Source organism: Notothenia rossii (genome assembly GCF_949606895.1).
Source record: "Notothenia rossii genome assembly, chromosome: 9".
In the NCBI taxonomy this organism is placed as follows: domain Eukaryota; kingdom Metazoa; phylum Chordata; class Actinopteri; order Perciformes; family Nototheniidae; genus Notothenia; species Notothenia rossii.
In genome coordinates, this window is record NC_136907.1 from 72,059,361 (window position 1) to 72,081,676 (window position 22,316).

Genomic DNA, 22,316 nt, shown 5'->3' on the forward strand with positions numbered 1-22,316 from the left:
CACACACACACACACACACACACACACACACACACACACACACACACACACACACACACACACACACACACACACACACACACACACACACACACACACACACACACACACACACACACACACACACACACACACACAGACAGTACAAACTCAAAAGTCCTTAATTTAGCAAACGCACTGGCTTTATTGAATGTTAAATCCAGACTCAAACAAGCACCTGCACGATGAGCTCTGAAACATAAAGACATTCTTAAATAATTCTTCTCTGCTCTTTAATTGACGCACAAAAGGCAGTAAATCTTGATTGTAATGTTGCATGCTTGTTACGATACAGAGCACGTTGCTGTGCATGAGAGCATGAGAACACGCTGACATTTCATCTGCAGCGCGGCGGGAACTCTGTGCTCCTTCTGTTAGCGAGCTTTCACATTCAACTGAAACATGCTCTCAGTCACAGCAGGCCATGCTTTTTATTCAGGACAGTTATCTGCTCGCTCCGGCAGTCGGCAGCATATATCGAGGTCGATGTAAGAGAGACAATGCATGTGAAGTAGAACGTGATAAAACCGGGCACTTAGTCAGTGTGAAAAGCAGAAAGACGTTTCACTTTGGGGGACATGCAGTTCAGAGTGTGTGTCTGTGTGAAGGGATGTCTCCAGAGAAGGGGGGGGGGGGGGGGGAGAGAAGGTCTGCACAGATGGACCTCCTGGACAGCAGAGTTTGGGGGTTGATGATGAGGAAGTTGTAGAAATCAGAAGTTCTCCATCACCTGGCAGATCTGTGCGAAGACGCATTCTGGTGGCCTCTCAGCGTCAATCTGCAGAAGGAGAGAGAAACACTGTCTGAGCATGGGCGGTTCTTTTAACAATGAGCTTGGACCCTCTAACAATGAGCTTGGACCCTCTTGTGGCCCCCCATCAAACATCAGCAGCAGAGGACAGCTAAAGTCTGCTGCAGAGCTCACAGCAGACGGGTGACCTCAATAGATGCGGTGGCATTTAAGTTCACACACGCACACAACTGATGTCATTTCAAACGGCTCATTTTGAATGACAGTTAAACCCGCCTGAACGGAATGTACGTGGTAATCTGCTGACCCTCGTGACAGTGCAGACGTCAGTGAGAGGGGTAACCACCGAGCTACAGCCGAGCCATCTGCCTCAAATATGTGTTAGAATAATGTGTGTCGTAGAGATGAGTCGTGAAGCCCAGAAGAAAGAGAATGTGTGGTTCTCCATTTTCCTGTTAACGTTTACTTTTTTTTTTACGTAAAGAACCGGTAAAAAAAAACCCTGCTTTGCCGGGATAATCGTATTTACATTTCTTAGTGATCTTTGAAACAGGTAATAGAAAAAAGTTAAGCATGTACATTTTTAGAATTGTATTGCCGTATTGTTGTAACACTAATTTCGGCCACAAGATGAGGCTGAACTTTAGCCCTTTGGAAAAAGAGTAAAAGCACATGTTCTTCTAGGGTAAGGTTACATGTTCCACGCTCTGCTCCAAACACAAGGTACAGTATATTGTATGTTGTGTTGTGTCATGTTTTCCAAGAGGCACGACATTTTGTTTGCTGTTTTTTTTTAACAGTTTCATTAGTCAGAGGTACTTTAGTATATGAACAATACATTGTGACGCTGACCAAGAGCAGTCGGCAGGATCTATTTTGACAAGACTGAAGTGCACCTGACTCTGATCTGCAAAGATCTGCTTTAAAAGAATGTGAAATAGAAACTATGGGATGTAATTAGATACATACATGGTCTTTTGTACCCAAGGTGCAATTCCTTTGCATTAAACACACCTCAGGAACTTGTTGGATATATTTTTGGTAGAAAATGTAATTAGCTTCCTGGAATATGGGTTTGGAGGGCCTTTACATGTAATGTGTGAACTGCTGCTGCCCTGAGAGGGAATCAAACCCCCTACCCTGAGTGTCAGCTGCCTCCGGCCACACTGAATAAAACACATCTCTCTCTAAAGGCTGTTACCGTGTGCAGGAGCTTCTTGCTCTCGTAGTGATCTGCCACCGCCTGGCTGTCGCTGCAGGAGCTCTCCACCCTCCGGTGCAGCGTGCCCTCTCTGTCAGCAGCGGGGGGGGCGGAGGAGGATCTGCTGCGGCTCTGCAGGCGGCTGGACATGGTGTCGGTGCAGCAGCTGAGCAGCAGCACGGCATCGGGCTCCCCCATCTGACCCAGGAGACAGGAAGAGGAAAGTCAGCAACAGTGAACTTAAAGGTCACCTATTATACTATTTTTCATCAATATATTATAAGTCTCAGATATATACTAAACATGTCTCTGAAGTGTTTGACTCAAAATAACAAACAGATCGTGCATTGCAGCATTACCCATAATCCCCTCTGTTTCAGCCCTGTTTCTAAAGTACTGATTCTCTGTCTGTTACTTTAGATGAAAATAAGGAGCCACTCCCCACGCCCCTCTGAGAGAGATTTGGTTATAAAGAACATAATAGGCGCTTTCACACCAAGTACTTTTCCCAGGAATAGTTCCCGGAACTTAGCTCCCCGGAAACCTTGGTTGCTGATTGGCTAATGGTTACTCAAGCCAAAAAAATCGTTATGACATCATAAAGTGGCCAACATCTGATCAGCTCATTTCCAGACAGGTTTTTATATAAATGGATCAGGACAAAAAGAGAGAGAATCTTTGTTCCTGAAACTTTCAGAATCTCTTTCCACAGAGGGGACACATGTTGATGTAGAAGAGACATGGAAAAGTGGATTTTGCATAATAGGTAACCTTTAACATATACAGAATCAAGATTGAACCACGTGTGTCAGCTGGTGCTCTGACCTTGGCCTGGTACTCCTCCGCCCTCCTCAGGTCTCTCAGGAAGCCACAGATCACGATGCCTTTACCCTGCCGGACCGACGCTGACACGGCATCACACAGCAGCTCCAGCAGATTGTCCTGATACCAACACACACAAACATGCAAACATCAAATCACAACAGAGAACCTTCTGCAAATCTTCCAATTGAGAGGCTGAAGCCAGCATATCTTTGTGCCTCATAAATAACTAAACGTATAATTGGCGTTCAAATTGTTATGAATTGCCACACCCATGAATCCTTTCTGCAACACTCCTGTCACTCACAAACGTAGCACAACAGGCAACTTCCTACTACACATGTGTGGCACTCCCCTCGGTGGAAGACAAATCAAGCGCACCCTCTGTAATGAGCCGGCCTATTTAAACAGTGAAGCTCCACCTGTTCTTTGGCTTTGCTGCTAGTTTTCACTTACACACACTTCCTGCTATGTTTGAATCCTTTTATAATCAAGCTAAATCGCTAATAAAAGCATCAAGGTGCTTGAAAAGGAGTTTGTGAATAAAATAGTGTTTGTGTTGCACCTTGTTGTTTGAGAAATGTGTGCTACTGTACCTCAAACTGGACACTATGATAGTTTGAAGCTACATCAACACATCGAGCTAAAGGCTTTCCTCTGCTGTACAAGCTCTGGTGAGGGTCTTCTGTGTCTTTGTTTGTTATTTGCTGTGTCATTGTTTGTGTGGATTATTGCTCTCTGAAGCTTGCTGGTGGTTTTCTTAGCGTCTGCTAATTACTGTATGCTAATGTTGCTCCTGGGTAGCTGCAGTTGCTGAATATCCTTTTCTTCCTGGTTGTTTGTTCATTAAGATGCTTTCATGCTTGCTTATTGCTTTGTCAAATAACCTAATTGGTTGCTTTTGGTTTTTTCCTTTTGATTCAGACTCTGTCTCTAGTACAGGGTTACGTTGCATATTGACATATAAATATTGGGGTTTACAAATTGTTATTATTTCCCTAGGCTTTATGTGAAGTGCAATGGTTTTGATAAACAGGATATGATGACATTCAGCCAGACTTTAGAGGAGTAATTATACTCACAACAAATGGGTTTATGTAACAGCACTAAACACTGTGATATTCTTCATTTCATAATCAACAGCTGAGCTCCTGCTCCTCTGTTAATGCTGCACTAATGGACGTTTATCTGCTGCTTATCAGCGCTGTATAACTTCCCAGAAAAAAGCGTTTTAGATTGATATGCTCAAGTTGATAATCATTTAGTGCATATCTGTCATGAATATTTCTTCTGTTGTTTTTATGCTTTCTTCATGCTGGATGACTTATTTCCAAGAAACATATTAACACATCTCTGGTTAACACCATTTTCAAGTGATGTTTTTTAAAATTATTTTGTGTAGAGAAACTTTCTTTGTGGACAAAATCATACGTGTGTTAGTGAACTAAGGATTTCTTTAGTGAAGACAGCCCTGGTGTGAGGCTGCGTATCACTGCTGGGATTTACTTTCATTACACATTCACAAGACAGTATTCTCAGTTTCCATTTCATCAGCTCCACTCATCTAAATCCAATGCACCCTCCAAGTGTTTGTGATCATTTGGCCACCATTTTAATATCAAACAGGTAAGACTTAGTTACTAAAAACACTTCTCGATAATGACAAACAAACTAAATGACCGTACACTTGAATCAACAGCTCCTCAAAAACAGTTTAATAAAAGAAACTCCACACTATGAACTTCTTGTATAACGTTGTATAGACTGTATTAGTTGAGTGTTCATACCCTCATCAATCCGGTTATATTTCCTGCATTGTATCTAAGTATGGCTGCAAGCTGTGCTGAACTTTGTGTATGCAGCTCTGTAGATACAGTCTAACTTAATCAATGAGAATAATCAGATTGAATGGCTTTCAGAATAATAGTATGTTTTGAGGCTAGTTTCCTTTATTGGACTGAGATGTATTAGTTCTGACGTAAGGGAAACATGTGAACAGCTCCAGCAGAACAGAACAGCTACTCTTGTTGATGTTTTAAAATGTGTCTGAAAGTGTTTTTCTACATCTTCCTACATCTAAAAGCATATCATCCACCATCTTCATCATCTACGGCCACTTTTTGACTCATCTTTAAACTTCTATAACGCTCAGATTCTGGACTATCCGAGTCCCCGAGTCTCTCATGTTTAGGATCGACGTTTGATTGCAATTCTAAAAGGACGGTGCTCATGACTTTTTGAATCATTTCCTGGTATGGTGATTCTGTGCTTCTCGAGAAAAGCTCACAGAAAGGAAGGGAGGGAGAGAAGAAGGGAGGGAGGGAGGGAGGGAGGGAGATTTATGTTTTGTGATGATTCGACCTTGTCAGAAGCCAGATCTGCTCTCAGCTGATTGGTCAGGAGGGTCTGAGGGCCTGAGCTGCCAGAAGAAGCATCAAATCATGAGCAGCAGCCACAGGAAATCAGCTACTTTTAATAGTTTTACACATTAAATATTGAAGATTTTTGGCCTCTGCTCAGAATACGTATCTGAGAGTGGATTTGTCCACCTCTGAACAGCAAGATCTTACATCAAGGATACAAATAAAATCGTCTTTACGTTTAATCTCTCAAGGCTGGCTTAACAGACATTACCCAATTATGTACAGATTTAAAGAGAGCACACGTGGCTATGTCATTTATTGATATTATATCAATATTGTAAATGAGACTAGTTGGTGGTGGTAGATGTACTAAGATGTTTTACTGAAGTGAATAAACTCAGTTATAAGTAGATGTCCCGCATTTTAAAAGTCTACTTAAGTAAAAAAGTATTAGCACCAAAGAAGTAAAAGTACTCGTTCTGCAGAATGGCCCATTTAAGCACCATGTGTTTTTTAGATTCTTTTATTTGAATCATTGATGCATTGTTGCGTTTATCATTTCAATGTTGCACTTGGTAGCTTAACCTATATTAATCTATGATCACTTAGTCGTGATTTATATTTTGTAATAAAGGTCAAAATCTGCAAAGTGACTTGTAACTAAAGTTGAAAAATAAATGAAGTGGACTAAGAGTATAAAGTAGCATAATGTGAAAATACTCAAGTACAAGTACCTCAATCTTTCACTTCAGTACAGTATTGTACTTTCACCACTGCTAGTTTTCATCTTAGATTTGTGATATTTGGAATAACCGTAGTCTCTGACATTTCCTGAAACGACCGTTGGAGCGGCTCTGTTGCCCTTTACCTTCTCATTGTGTCATTATGTCATTATGTTTCAGCTGATTATCAAAATTCTCATTGTGTAAATGTGTTTTGAAAGCCCCAAAGGTCAAGCCTACAATGTTGTTTGGTTAAGTACCGATAACGAGGTATTTGGTCCAGAAATATTGTGATATTTATTTTCCTCCTTACATGTGGCAGACAGGAAGCTGGCGGAGGGATAACAGTCAACGGAGAACATTATATTTTGTGTTGCCAGGCAACAGTACAGTAATATTTGACCAGGTCTCTCTCTGTAGTTCGTAGCAGTTTTAACACTCACACGACAGCACTTAAAACCAATAACTCTGATGTGGTTTTTGTAGTGTTCTGCTCTAAACCTGCACTTCAGTTAATCCCGCTTATCCTTCATAAGTAATTCACTCACACATCATAAAAATAAGTGACGATGTTAGTGAACACATGGGACATGACCTTAATGCTCTGTAAGAAGCTTTAGACAGCTGAGCCTCGCCTGAGCGCCTCGGGTTTCTGCTCTCAGATCACAGAAAGTCAAAGTAAATCTGAGGTGTCTATTAAATTGCAATTGCAAATCCGTTCCACACAAACTACCCTTTACATCTTTGGATCATAGGAAGCCTGATTGTCTTGGATTTCATAAGGTTTTCTATTGTTGTAGCTATTCATTGCTTCTTCCCAAAACCTCCTGCCCAAGATGTCAAAGTGAAAGGATCAGGAAAGATCAAATAATGTCACAAATAGTTTTATAGCAATGGAGATATGGCATTTATGGCTTTACGGCAGAGGAAGATCAGATCAGACCAACTTGTTGCTGAATTTGGTGTAATTTGTAATAGTTTTAGTTGAAAATAAGACATATGACATATTTCTATCCTTACTCTTGACATGATTATCTATTAGTGTGCGTGCAAGGATTCATACTCTGTCCTTTACTCATTATTTATGTCAACAGTTCTATTTATCAGGCTGGCTTTGAAGGTTATGGAGCAGAAAATACTTTCCTAAAAAGATAAATCCTTCCTGACAGATTAAAGGCTAAAAATCCTTTTCTGTGTGCTTCAACAAACTGCTGAGTGGCGTGAATGGACACGCGACCGACTACATTTCTTTTCAAATGTGTTACAGGAGGAGACGGATCAATACTTTGTGACGCATTCAGACCAACTGTCCTCAATGTGTGCCATTCACAAAGCAGCTACACTGAACACAAATATAAATGCAACACTTTTGTTTTTGCTCCCATTTTTCATGAGATGAACTCAAAGATCTAAAACATTTTCTACGTACACAAAATAACCATTTCTCTCAAATATTGTTCACAAATCTGAAAAGATCTGTGATAGTGAGCACTTCTCCTTTGCCGAGATAATCCATCCCACCTGACAGGTGTGGCATATCAAGATGCTGATTAGACACCATGATTATTGCACAGGTTTGCCTTAGGCTGGCCACAATAAAAGGCCACTCTGAAACGTGCAGTTTTGCTTTATTGGGGGGGTCTGGGGGGGTCCGAAAACCCTAGGGTTAAACCCTAACCCTAACATGTCACCCATTGAGCATGTTTGGGATGCTCTGGATCGGCGTATACAACAGCGTGTTCCAGTTCCTGCCAATATCCAGCAACGTGGCACAGCCATTGAAGAGGACCAACATTCCACAGGCCACAATCAACAACCTGATCAACTCTATGCGAAGCAAAAGTGTTGCATTTATATTTTTGTTCAGTCTAGTTCAACACCTTGGAACATGCGAAGCAGGGATGACTGACTGTGTGTGTGTGTGTGTGTGTGTGTGTGTGTGTGTGTGTGTGTGTGTGTGTGTGTGTGTGTGTGTGTGTGTGTGTGTGTGTGTGTGTGGCACCAGTGTGCAGTGATGTGAACTGTCAGACTCTGTGCAGTTGAATTTAGAAAGCTCCTTGACAGCCAGCAGTACAGTGCGATGCTGAGGATTAGTAATCACCAGCAGCAAAATGAATCACTGCTCCAAGTCTCTGCAGACCTGATGAGACGTTGCTGAGAATGAGGCCAGGAAGCTAAATGTTCCTCACCTCTACACCGTTTCACTATGAGGAGGTGGATGGTAAATCATTTGTGCTTTACACAAGGAAACAAAAAAGAGAAAGGTATTCTGATGCAAGATAAGAATATTTAGTGGCTCTTTGGACCGTCTGCAGAAAGTGTCGTCCCTTACCAATTTGTATGTGTTCAGTTTTTTTCACCATGGAAGTGTTCCGTTTGTTTTTATTTGTATCAACGTGTGCATGCCACTCACCTAATATGTTTTAGTCTACTCTTAATTTTGATTTTATCTGCACCTTTGCTGTAACGCCAAATTTCCCGGATTTCTGGTTCTGATGACTGCGTTACAGAGTGGACTCCACCTCTCTATCAGAAGGAGGACCTATACTGATTTTCAGGTTCAGATAGGTATGTAGTGTCTCTCCTGGGACATGTCTCCATGCTTTAATGTTCCAAAAACTCTTTATTGTTCTCATACTGCCTGTGCTGCAGCACCTCTTTTCACCCTCTGTCTGAAACCAGAGCCCAGTCCGCTCTGATTGGTTAGCTGGCCGGCTCTGTTGTGATTGGTCAACCGCTAAGAGATGTCCCGCCCCTTATCCTATCACGTACAATGTGTTGGAGCGCTAGCCAATAAAAGCATGACTGTTACGTAGTGATGTAACTATAGGGAACTTTGGTGTGTTAGCCTTTACAGACCATTGACATGCACACACACACACACGTATATAACACCATACAGAAAAGGGAAAAGCACAAAAAGCATAATAAGGCCTCTTTAATTTATAAATGTATTTGATTGCTGTGGCTGCCAATACATTTTCTTCCTTTACTCCAAATTGTTTTTTTGCTCATTGATGCTCCACTTTGTTTGACCTTCTCGGTGCTGAATGGTGTAAGTGTAGAGATGAAATCTGAAGGCTGTTTTCACATTTCTGTACTGAATGGGGAATGTTTTCATACACGAGCAATTCATGAAATATTGATCCCACGGTATATAAAATGTAAATGTGCTCCACCTCAGGCTATAACTCTCTGAAAGGGAATAAAAAGTACATTTAACTTTTTCTTTGCAATTTCATTTGTAATATTATAGATAATTGTCAGTTTCCACCATTTTATGAACTTAACAGAGTGAATTTAAATGAGCCTATCTCCCATAAACGTCTGACAAATTGTCCAGCGTCTGCCGCCCTGATGAAAATGTTTGTCTTCTCGGAAAATGTTTTCCTCAGAGAGTTTTCAGATAATTCATCTGGTTCGCAGTTGTTGTTTCCATCTCCAATATATGCCAGCTCTGCCTGGAACATTGTGTTAAACATCTTCAATCTCTGCTAAAGCCACTCTGAGCACTCTGAGCTGTACCACCCCTCTTCTATTCATTTCATTAGCCCTTAGCAGAAAGAAGACATGTTTGTGGTATATCAGTATTTTCAAGCAGGAGCAAGAAGGATTTGTCTTCAGCTGTCCGTCTTTTCTGAAATACAATCTATAAGATCTTGTTTTTTTAAAGGTATCATTTATTGAGCACATTGTTCGTTGCTCCCAGAGATCACCTGTCAAGTTTCTGACATCTTTTTATTTACATTTTCATGTTCAGACACGCAATTCATGTCATTACTTAATATCTAGTTCTTGTATTCACTCCAGACAAACTGCTTTTTCTGAGTTTGTTCTAAGTTAACTGATCCCTTAAAGACTGCTTTTAAACAATATGAGTTGTAATTATTGATCACACAGGCAAGCCATTTTCTTAAAAAACTGGATTTTTATTCTTAAATTAAATACGATTTTTTTTTTTTCCTTTATGGTGTTCAACTTTTTCAGTATTTTCTTTTCCCTTTTCTTACTATGTTCATTTTTATGCACCAAAATTCCTAGGCAAATTCTACAAAATGTCAATGTAGATAAAAGTGACAACGCAGGCTGCTGCTTAAATCTATTTACGTTTTAAATATTAGTCAAACCTGGAATAACACAACAACTGTTGCACTGCGTTTTGTTCTCATCTGCAATATCCATAATAAGAGGAAGCCGTCTCTCATGGGGATTGAAGTGTTTGTAGCTTTTTGGCAACGTTTTCTCAGAAACAAAGTTTAAGTAATTAAAAGTAGTGGCCATAACATAAACATATGCCCTGTGTTGATACGCTAAGTGAACAGCAGCACACTGACCTCCGGCAGCGTCCCCCCTCTCTCCAGGACGTCCCGCAGCTGACGCCCTCTGTCGCCGTGAGACTGCAGCTCGTTACACAGCAGGTCGCCGAGGGCAACGTGACGCAGGCCGAACCGCTCCTCCATCCGCTCACACTGCAGAGATTTACCTGAGCCTGGACCACCTGAGAGAGAGGACACACACACACACACACACACACACACACACACACACACACACACACACACACACACACACACACACACACACACACACACACACACACACACACACACACACACACACACACACACACACACACACACACACACACACACACACACACACACACACACACACACACACACACACACACACAGGGGTCAGTTGGTCCACAGAGACGAGAAATGACTGAAGCACAACACGAAGTGAGACGAGGAGGAAATTGAGAGTTAAAAAAAGAGCAAGATAATGGAAGTCCATAGGAAATAGAGTGCGTGTGTATGTGTGTGTTTTTGAGACGGAGAGAGTTCTGTCTGCATGTGAGTATTTTTGGGGAGACTGAGAGGGAGAGCAGGACCTAAGTGTGAGGATATAAGAGAGGAAAAAGATTGTGTGTGTGTGTGCACAGTGAATGTGCACATCACAGGTCGGATTCATCGCCAGGGGCTGAGAGTCAGGTTATCATAGATCATTATCATCATCTCCTCTTACTAAATCTGTACACACACACACACACACACACACACACACACACACACACACACACACACACACACACACACACACACACACACACACACACACACACACACACACACACACACACACACACACACACACACACACACACACACACACACACACACACACACACACACACACACACACACACACACACACACACACACACACACACACACACCTCTCCCTTCTCTCTATAGCCTGGTTTCCATTTAAATGTGTTGCAAAACTATAAAAAAGTTGTCATTTCAGAAAACTCATTCTACTGATAAGCTGTTTTCCATAATCAAAATTATTCGAGCTTGCTCCACTGCTATTCTGTTATGGCTGTAGGTGTTTTTATCACTTAATAACTATATTACATGGCCATGCAGCCGAGTGAAGCCTCAGCAGACAGAGGTGATCGCTCATAACCAGCCTCGGGCACAGTAATAAAACTCAGGATGTTCTCCACATTTATTAGTATTCCCCTCGAGACACAGTGCCGCTGCCCTCTTTCCAAAACAAACATCCTCATCCCAGTTTCCTCAGAGAGCAGGGACTGATAAGAGTGGCGCACCGGGGGACGACATGGAGTCAGGAAGGCAGATATTGATTCCTTTATTGTACATTCAGCACATATTCAGTGATTGAATATATTCCACCAGCCTCCAAAAGGCAGCACAGCCCCCTCACGCCTACTCACAAGAAGTTTTACTCCGCTGTTTGACACCTCTGCCAGGAAGTGAAATAATGACCCAACAGGGCGAAAGTCCACAGAAGCTTGCATTAAACTCTCCTATTTAGTCGGGTAAAACTCAAACCTGCTGTATGAACTGGCTCTGTGAATAAAGATAGTTTTCTCTCTCTGAGAACATTTGAAATATTGCATAACTGGCCCTGAGAGTAGAACGCTTTTAGCACAATTAAAGGTATTTATAATGCCTTTTTTGTTTTTCTGTACAGGGAAAAAACTGCTGCTGCTTTCAATTAAAAAATAATGCTCAGATTCTCCGTTAATGTTAAACAACTTCAATAATTTATTTAGCATACAAAGAAGACATTTTTCATGTTTAATGCTCAGGAAAGAGGCCGAGTGACAGCTTCACTTAAACCTGTAATAAGGGACTTATTTTGGGCCTCTTAAGAGGGCAGTGGAGACGATATGTAAAAAACAACACTGACATATTTTAAGTACATCTGAGGAAATTGTTAGTAGTAAAAGTTTGACCAATAGGACTCTGACTGGACCAATAGGACTCTGACTGGACCAATAGGACTCTGATTGGACCAATAGGACTCATTGTTTACTTCTTGCTTTACTCCTAGTTATATTTGGTGTACCTCAAGGCTCAATCCTAGGTCTCCTTTCATTCAATATGTTACCATTTGGTGAAGTTATTAACATTTTATGAATTATTTGTTCGAATTTCATTGCTATACTGATGATACACAGTTATATGTACGAATTCCGCCCGGTTAGTCCATCCAATGTCTTGTTTTTAAGTCAAACATTAAAACATACATTTTAGAATATCTCTATGGCATTGTGAAGGGTTGTTAGAGTAAAACAAATGGTCTTGGTTTCATAATTCACCGTCCTCTGTCGCTTGAATCCTACATTTATTCAGACAATTTGGTGAACATTGGCAGACATTTGCACACATTCTAGTGTCTCTCTCTACTGACCCTCAGTTAGGTGGTTTAGATTTGAAAAAAAACCTGCCATGTGTGAACAGCCCCATCACAGCATTTTTCCTTTAAGAGCCAAAGTGACAGTGGATTAAATGAGATGGAGACAGAGATTACACGAAGCAAAGAGGGCAGAGGAACATATCTAGGAAATATCTCTACATTATTATTTCCCCTCAAAGCGTCAGCAGGTAATACTTTAATGCAAATCAGTCCAAATGACAAACGGGCCGCTGAGGACACAAGCTGCTCGCCTCCAGTCATTCAGATGCTTCAGTTACATTTTTAAAGTACAACATGCTCTTTGCTGGATTCAGAAAAGAGGATTGAATCTGCGTTGAAGACATTTTCACATTTAACCGCCACCATACCTCTAAGGGAAGACCGAGGACTTTGCAGGGTGCTCTTTACTTTCCAAAGACAGTATTTTTGTGTAATATAAATGCAGACTGTAAAAGACGGACTCGGGTTTGTTCCCTGCCACCTTGTCAGTGGTTTTGTGACATTTCTTAATGCCTTATTGTGCTTTTAGTAATTTCAAAAGATTAATAAAGAGAAGATGGCTTGAATTGCTTGTTTTGTTAAAGCAACAATTAAAAACATCCTTGCCTCTTAAAGGATAAGGTCTGCCATTTTCTTTTCTTATTATAACATTTAAATGAACCTAATGGTGTAGACTTTTCATCCAAAGTCTGATATTATTCCTCGGGGCTTCCTTAATCGCAATGAAAACACACCATTGAACTGCTGAAACAATTTCATAACATTCATCTGCTACTTAGTAATATTGATCTATTATCTAATATATCATTCCATTAACTTGTATATAGACTCGTATTGCACTAACTATTTTTCTTTTTGTAATACTTTTAATATAGTTTATTTTAATATATGTTTTAATATTGTCTGCTTATCTGTATTATTGTGTTGCATTGTTGGAGAAGCCTGTGACCTAAGATTTTCAACGACATAATTACTCTGTAGATATGTTAGTTTGACAATAAAGAACCTTGAACCTTGAACCATTGTTTATTTTGAGCTAATCCCACCTCGTCCTCTAAATACTCACTGGAGATCAAAATGTGTGTTAATCCTCAACTGAAACAATTTGGAGTATTTTCTCCTGTTTGAGTTATAGGTAATGCAAACTGCAGTTCCCAGCTGTGTAAGAAAATAAGATGAAACTACTTTTTATTACCTCAGTGGGCACGGAGACTGATTTCTTACATTTCTTTATTGGAAATAAAGCACAAGGGATTTTCCTTAATCACTAACGTTGAGGTGGTTGCTGCTTGTTAGTGACTATGGAGGGTTTCATCAACGGGCCACCAAAAGTTTTTCCACCATTTAAATGTCTGATCCTCAGTCTGACTCATTACAAGAGTATAAATTGTAGTTTCTGCAGAGAGGGAGGAAATAGAAACGAAGAAGCTGGAGGAGCGCAGAGGGACTTGAATGAGAGGAGATGAAAAAAGGCTGAAAGCTCAGGCGCCAGTGAAACCTCACATTAGCATTTTCTCTCCGGCTTCATCTCCAACTTTCTTTCTGAAGCATCGCTGCAGAACAACGCTTCAACTTTCCCCCCAGTTTGTATAATCGGGGAGGTTTTCTGGGTACACCCACATCAAGTTAACACATACAACTCTTCTCTGCCAACTTTTGATTAGCTTTGAGAACACAGATGCTTACATAGTATACTGACCTTCATTCATTTTAAAGGTGCCCTATTCTACTCTTTGGGGTTCTCCCTTTCCTGTCGTGTGTTCTATAGGTTTGTGTGCATGTAAAGGGTCTGCAAAGGCTAAAATCCCTGTGTTCCCTCCGGAGGGAATTGATCTCCCACATACTCACCCCCCTGCCTGAATCGCCTCCATTGGACCCCTTTGTTTACTTCCATAACATAGGGACATCACTTGTAAACATTGCACTACATACAACTATGAACCTGGAATTAGCATTATATGACCTCTTTAAGAAAAAAGTTAGCCACTACCAGAAGGCAATTACATCTTAATACAGGGACTTTCTCATGAGTTGATTAGGTTTTTTGAGTATTTTCCTTATCCTCCAAGTTAAGAATGTGTCCAATGTAAGGTCACCAGTGTGATCCACGCTCTTATATAATGCCACTCCTCTCTTTTCCCCTCTGATGTTAGTACTTAAATCCTTAAAGACACCCTGATATTCACTCTCCTTTCAGAGGGCAGGTAGCTGAGCATCAATAAACTATTTTTCTTAACCAGATAAAAGCAGTCTGACAGATAACCCCTAAAGCTGCAGCATCAGCAAGTTTGGAAAAGAGCGACAGCAGGAGATGGCAAGGGGACATTAACTCCTCATTAATAAGCGAGGAGTCCTCATGCTGAGTCAGGGAGTCTTCAGACTGTTTTAGAAGTCAGCATCAAGTCTGAGAAAGCTGGAGAGACAACCTGTCCACTGAGGTGACACAAAACTGATCCTCCACCAGCCAGTGAGTTTTCTGTTGTCTTGTTTTTACTCGCACTATATCATTTAGTCAATGCGGTTGCTCCTGGTTGCAAAGCACTTTGTTACTTGGCTTTTAAAGTGCACTTAAAGTTGAAAATGTTATAAATAAAACACTGTTATGTTACGATGAAGAGGCTTTTTCAGTGTAGTTTAGATGGTTTTTATTAGGCTCACTGCTCACGCTTTTAACGAAAGGCATGGTCCACCTTAATTAGAATAAATGGGTTATCTTTGATCTCTGGGATTTTGCAATTACTGTGGACTGATGGCTTCGGGCCTTGCATATGTGCACATTTTTATACAGTTCATACTATTTATTGATTTTGAAAAGTGTTCCCCTTTCCCCATGTCTGTTGCCGTTGATTGTGTGCACCTGGTGCCCTGTGTTGTCTCCTCCCCCCTCACCTGTGTCCTGTTGGGTTGATTGGTCTGTGTACATTGAGGCTCTGGGGTTTTTCTGTTTGGGGTAGTGTGCGTGAGATCCTGGCTGCAGGCTGTGCCCAGGGAAACAACAGCAGGATTGAGGCTGTGTGTCATTGTGTTGATCATTTAATAAATGCCCACACCGGGTTATATTTGGGACGTTCCGCCTCTGCCTCCTTGCTTGGTCGGGCCGCTCAACAGTCACTTTCACATACAGTTTTAAAGGATTTGTTAGCCTGGTGGACTATGGTACTGCTTTGAAGTTAGGGACACTCGATTTCTACAGCTACTCTGATCAATATTTTATTCTAAAGGGGCCCCCTATGCTTGTTGGGGTGTTCCCTCTCCTGTAGTGTGTTATATAGTTTTTTGTGACAGTGTGTTGTTCTTGAATAGACACTAAACACGAACCCCTCACAGTGCTACCTGTCAGCCAAGGCAGCAGGCAGATCTGTGGGTGGTGAAAGGTTTCAGAGATCTGAGTAGGAGGCTGATGATTTGAGCTCACGGCTACAACACCATCAGGCGACATTGTCTTAATTTAAGGACTTGTTTTAAACTTATTTTCAGTATTTAGTATAGCTCTGGTCCACAAATAACTTTATAGTGTCTTTCTTTGACTCCAACTTGAGTAGTTTCCAATTTAAGGTTACCACAATTCCTACAAACTCTGATGAGATGCTACCTTTTTATTTTCCCTTACGATATTGCTATTTAATTTTTTGAAGACGCCCTGATACTCTCATCAGCTTTTCACAGGGCAGAGAAATGAGCAGCATGAGACTCTTCTGGGAGTGTGTAAAAGCGAAACTCCCTTTTTTTAGCGTTTGCAGACCATTTACATGCACGACAACCTATAAAAAACGTAAAAAGCATAATAGGGCCCCTTTAACAGTGTTTTAGAGTCACACAGGAGAAACTGCTCAGATAGGAACCAAAAAAAATCTCTTGCTGTGATTAGCCCAACTGTCACACTAGTAGAAAGTATGATCACAATTTGCTTTAAGCGGAGTAAAATCCTGCTAGCTGACGTGGCCAACCTTTAATTATTTGGTATCAAATCTGCTCATGCGAGTGGAGGTGACAGTTGTTTTATAAGCTGTTGGCATTTCCTCCCAATTATCTGCTGCTGGGGGAAAGCTCCTGCTCTAACTCAACCATCCAGACACACTGTTAGTGCAGATCAGTGGGGATTTGTCTGGGTGGTTTTCACGAAAAGGGTTTTAACAATACTCATACACAGATTAGTACATCTGAATGAGCCTATTTTTAGTGTTGTCTGTAGTGGTGAAGGGAGGATTTTGTTCTGATGCCGGACACTTTAAACACTTAATTTGATGCCTTTTGTTAGTAAAGTTTTTAATAACAACTTTACATTCTTATCATCGTTGACTATTCTCTATTCATCAGTGTTTTGTTTTCCACTGATGAACATTACATTACATTACATGTGACTTGTTAGACGCTTTTATCCAAAGCGACTGACATACTCAATAATGTGGGCAATCCCCACAGGAGCAATTTGGGGTGAAGTGTCTCAGGGACACAACGACATGCTGACTGCAGTGGGGTTTGAACCTGTGCTCCCCTGATCCCAACACCAAGGCACTATCCACTGCGCCACAGCCGCCCGAACAGTGTTTAAATGTGCCATGAAATTCTAAGGGAGCATTTTAAAAGTATTTTAATTAATTACTTCATTAACTCTCCTTCTCTCGGAAACGAGCGAGAGCCTCTGAAGACAGAACATCTGTCATTCCCCCTGCAGCGACGCTCCTGAACGCAGCTTTACCATCATCAGTGGGAGTTTAGTTCACTGGAAACATGCAGACAAATATCCGGGCAGCTGATCTGTGTTATTCTGTGTGAACGAGGCAAGTTTAACTAACAGCAGTCAGCAGCTGCTCATTATTAGTGTGTGTGTGTGTGTGTGTGTGTGTGTGTGTGTGTGTGTGTGTGTGTGTGTGTGTGTGTGTGTGTGTGTGTGTGTGTGTGTGTGTGTGTGTGTGTGTGTGTGTGTGTGTGTGTGTGTGTGTGTGTGTGTGTGTGTGTGTGTGTGTGTGTGTGTGTGTGTGTGTGTGTGTGTGTGTGTGTGTGTGTGCACGTACGTACCCATCATGAAGATGACCTTTGGTTTCTTCTGTTCTGTACAATAACCTGTCAGAGGGAAGAGATCAGAGTTTACTGAGGAGAAGGTCAACACGTGCAGGACACTGTACACGCACGCAGGCACAGAAATAATTCAGAATCATTTGTTTATATATTTGAACCGCCAACAGCCTGGTTTGTAAATGACAAATTAGGAAATTACACGCGTTATACCCGAGTCCCATAAATCACACTTTTCTTTTTTAATATGACCTGTTTTCGTCATGTGAAAATGTTATAATGTTTTCAGTATAAGTGACATTATTTAAAACATATTTAATGTAAGATTTATGTCTAATATCCTTTACAAAGGGGGTTCAGCAGTTGATTCCCACCCAAAATTGCTCCCGTTCGCATGTCTATGGTTACATACCATGAGTTTATGTAAACTGCTTTAGATTAAAAAGCGATCTAAATACCATGTAGTAATAATAATAATAATAATAATAATAATAATAATTGGTGTAATTAACATTATCTTATTCTCAATGGCGGAAATAAACTAATTTGCCATAACTGATCTTGTGTTGTATTACACCATATACTAACTTAGTATTATCCTTCAGTGATTAGGCAAATAGTTAAATATATTATATTGCCATATAATACAACTTGCTGTTGCCAATGTTGTTTAGAGAAAAAATCTCTAACCAATCTCTCTCTTATGCACTGATACAGATTAAAGGGATGTCAAATGCAGGATACGTTTCATTAAAAGAGACAAAAGTTGTGTCCGAATTCCTTATTAACAAATTAAATATAATATGCATTATAAACTGAGGGACGTACAGGCATTTAAAAGAGCAGTGATTCAGTTCTAAAACTGTTTACATATATTCTCATATCAATTATTATTATATCATTATAATTTGTTGTTAAGCTACTGTGATTCATTGTAATTCAATCACTGAAGGAAATGAATGCCAACATCTGCATCTTTAAAGCTGGGGTGAATGGGAGTGTTCTCACAATTAACATAAAATCAGCAGTGGCAACAACAACAGTTACACAAGTCATGCTATAATAACATGTCATTATTCATTTGGTCTATAAACTAGTTTTAAAAAAAACTAACAATATGTTGAACGCAAGGTGTCAAACTTCATCACCAGTTTCTACATAAGAGCCTAATTTGAGACGATCATTATTTGCAGGAAGTCAGTCTGCAATATTAGAAAGTTGTTTAATGTCATAAAATAAATTATGATGGTGACTAAACAAAAGGTTTGTGGTCCTATAATCAGACATGCCTACTCCTCCTCCTCCTCCTCTCTGTCCTCCGCCTGCTGCAGGGAGACGTTAGCGTAGCGACAGTTAGCTGACAAGATAGACATCAGAGTACCTGCCTTGCCTTCTACTACACAATCCACACACACACACACACACACACACACACACACACACACACACACACACACACACACACACACACACACACACACACACACACACACACACACACACACACACACACACACACACACACACACACACACACACACACACACACACACACACACACACACACACACACACACACACACACACACACACACACACACACACTGCGCAAGGCTGCAAAAGGCTGCCGGGAGAAGTTCATTCAGGCATCTTGTTAATAGCCGTTCCTTGATGTGGCATTTACTGAGATGGAAGTGTGTGTGTGAGTGTGAGTGTGAGTGTGTGTGTGTGTGTGTGTGTGTGTGTGTGTGTGTGTGTGTGTGTGTGTGTGTGTGTGTGTGTGTGTGTGTGAGTGTGTGTGTGTGTGTGTGTGTGTGTGTGTGTGAGTGTGTGTGTGTGTGTGTGTCTCTTGACCGTTGATACCATCAATTTCATTAAATCGATTTGTACTTTTAACTCACTTTCTGTGGTTCCTTCAGCATACCCGATTTCTTCATCCTCTTCAACCTGGAAAGATAGACAGGCCATTTGTTTGAATGTATTCTGTATGTTGTCACTTCTCAAATGCATGTCTATTTTCAATATGTTATGTCCTTGACTTGTTTTTTCCACAACAACTTGAGAGAAAAGAACACGTTGGTACATTGGACTGAAACAATGAGTCAACTGATAGAAAAACACACCTATTGCCATATCATTACAGGAAAGGGCCTTTCCCAAACACGTGCACAGCATTAAGCTAAGAGGCATTTAAGATGCGGAAAAGAGGCAAGAGAATATAGAACAAGAGACACAAAGAACACTGTTTTACGTAAGAGACAGTTAAGGGTATTTGACAGCACTAAACCTTGGGAAAGTGTGAGATTAAAAGAGAGAAAAGACAGATGAAATATTATTGAGAGACTAATACACAGAGTGCTGAGCGTTACTTGTGAATCCCGATCACAGTTACAAACGCATGGCGGTGGAAATAATTGGCTGAAAGACATTCTGCACAAAGTCTGACTCTTTTGATTCAAACGCTCAACTGGTTTGGATATTTGAGACCATTTTCCAAAATAATTTCTCCCTCAGGTCTCCTTGCCACAGGTTTCCATGGTTATTCTGCTCAGCTTTAGCCGTCCGCATCACAAATGACCCGTGTGGGTATCTCAAATGTTGGCTTGATGAAAAATCATGAATTCTTAGAATCCGACAGTCTGCTGACAAAGTGTGTGTGTGTGTGTGTGTGTGTGTGTGTGTGTGTGTGTGTGTGTGTGTGTGTGTGTGTGTGTGTGTGTGTGTGTGTGTGTGTGTGTGTGTGTGTGTGTGTGTGTGTGTTAAAAAACTTTAAAAAATGGCCGATTTTGTCCCTAATACTTCTACACCTGTCCTTGACAAAGGTTTATTTGAACACGAGAACAATCTAAATCTCGCAAATAGTCAGTTCACACTTTGTGGGATGTATTTCTGGGGACCAAAGTGGTGCAATTTGTAGAGTTGTCGTACTCGAGAACGGTCTTTGTCTACAGAACGGTCTTGAGATCACTTTTTAAAGGTCTTGGTCTGGTCTCGGAATCGTCTGCGTTTCTACTCGGTCTTGTCTCGGTCTCTGACTTATAGGACTCGAGATCTTATTTCTGGGGATGTAGTTGGATGTGAAACACCCTGTTTCAAATGCAACCAAGAATCACTTTTTGAATAAATATGATGAAGTTGAATTGATGTATTACTGTTTGTAAGTGGGTCTTTTTATAATGATGTGGATGTTTCAGAACAAATAGACTACTACGGTATCTTCCACATTTTATTGTAAGTGTATTATGTAGTGTTGGATTCACACTAGTCTGGTTCCGGTCTTGACTCTGTCTCGACCTCTTAAAGTCTTGGTCTTCTCTTGGTCTCAGTAAAGGTGGTTTTGACTACAACACTAGCATTTTGTGACACATTTAATCTGAGTAAACTTTGATTAGAAAGCTAATATAATGCCCGATTTGCATTAGCAAGACACAGGCACTGCACTAGTTATAAATCATGGAATGTAAGCTCAAAATAATTCCTCCTTAAGCTGCATTCACATGATACACATATTGCTCTTTTCTATCGTACGCAGATCTTCAGGTATTGCTAAGAAATAGTATTGCGTGCGGGGGGGAAGGTGCAATACACTAGTTGTTACCACTTCTAAGTCTCTTAAAAAGGGAGATATATCTTCCCCTGGTTTAGTATTGTTCATTTATTTAGTCTCTCAAGTAATATAAACCTGTTATAATAATTACTTTTTATGTTTACAGTGGATTGAATGTGAAACGTAAAGAAGGCATTCACATGGAGCACATTATCATCCCGATCTGAAATATATCTCACAACATTACGTAACAAAATGGTAATTGAGCATATGGCCAGCTGATTAAATTACAAATTAGATGTCTGTGACACACTGTTGGGATCTTATTGATGAATCAATTGTACCATAATGAGGCTAATTGCCCCCATTTGACTTCTAGCAATTAGATGCTGCACTGAAGTGAAGGGATACATTGAACATTCGCCGTAACAACAGATATATATTATTAATGAAGTCTCATATGTCAATACATTTCAATATTTATGGGATGTTAAAGGTCCCATGTCATGGCCATTTCTACTGATCATAATTCCATTGTTGAGGTCTACTAAAATAGATTTATATTATGCAATGTTCCAAACTCACATTGGTTTCTCATACAGCTTCTCTGTATAGTATGTTTATTCACTCTCTGTCCTATACGGCTTGTTGGAGCTCCTGCTTCACTATACCCGAAATACGTGACTGTACCCAGGAAGTAAACAATGGAAAAAGAGAAATGTCCAACGAGGCGTTCTGGGGCAGCATAGACAGGTATTTTCTGTGTTAGAGTTTTACTCGCTACAGGGTGTACTTTGAGGGTTTGTGACTCTGCAGACCGTTTACATGCAGAAAAACCTTCATAACACACAAGGGGACGGGTAATAACCGGAAAAGCATAACATGGGACCTTTAATCAAAACACAATGTTAGCCATCTGCCAGACTACATCTTATCCAAGCATTGAATAAAACTAAAACGTTATTACATTCAACAGAGTGTTGTTGAAGAGATAAACAAAATGGAGTAACGGTGATAAATCTTCAGGTCACAAATGACCGAATAAATGACTTTGAATTGTAGATTTAATAAAATGAACGAGTGATTTGTAATTTGATTTGGGGCAATTTGAGGGAACAGTTTA

The 22,316-nt window shown here is 40.6% G+C and overlaps 1 protein-coding gene across 2 annotated transcripts in view; it reads right to left on the minus strand.

Moving 5' to 3' along the window:
- Positions 1 to 164: 164 nt before the first annotated feature.
- The window catches only part of ak5 (adenylate kinase 5), a 67,059-nt gene continuing 44,907 nt past the window's right edge, over positions 165 to 22,316 (minus strand). For both annotated transcript variants that reach the window (XM_079651940.1, XM_079651941.1), the window contains 6 exons: positions 19,548 to 19,593; positions 17,650 to 17,694; positions 10,233 to 10,396; positions 2,817 to 2,933; positions 1,992 to 2,189; positions 165 to 817 (listed from right to left, as the gene is read on the minus strand). In XM_079651940.1, coding sequence (XP_079508066.1) covers positions 752 to 817; positions 1,992 to 2,189; positions 2,817 to 2,933; positions 10,233 to 10,396; positions 17,650 to 17,694; positions 19,548 to 19,593 — 636 coding nt within the window. In that variant the 3' untranslated portion in view covers positions 165 to 751. The remainder of the gene's footprint in view (positions 818 to 1,991; positions 2,190 to 2,816; positions 2,934 to 10,232; positions 10,397 to 17,649; positions 17,695 to 19,547; positions 19,594 to 22,316) is intronic.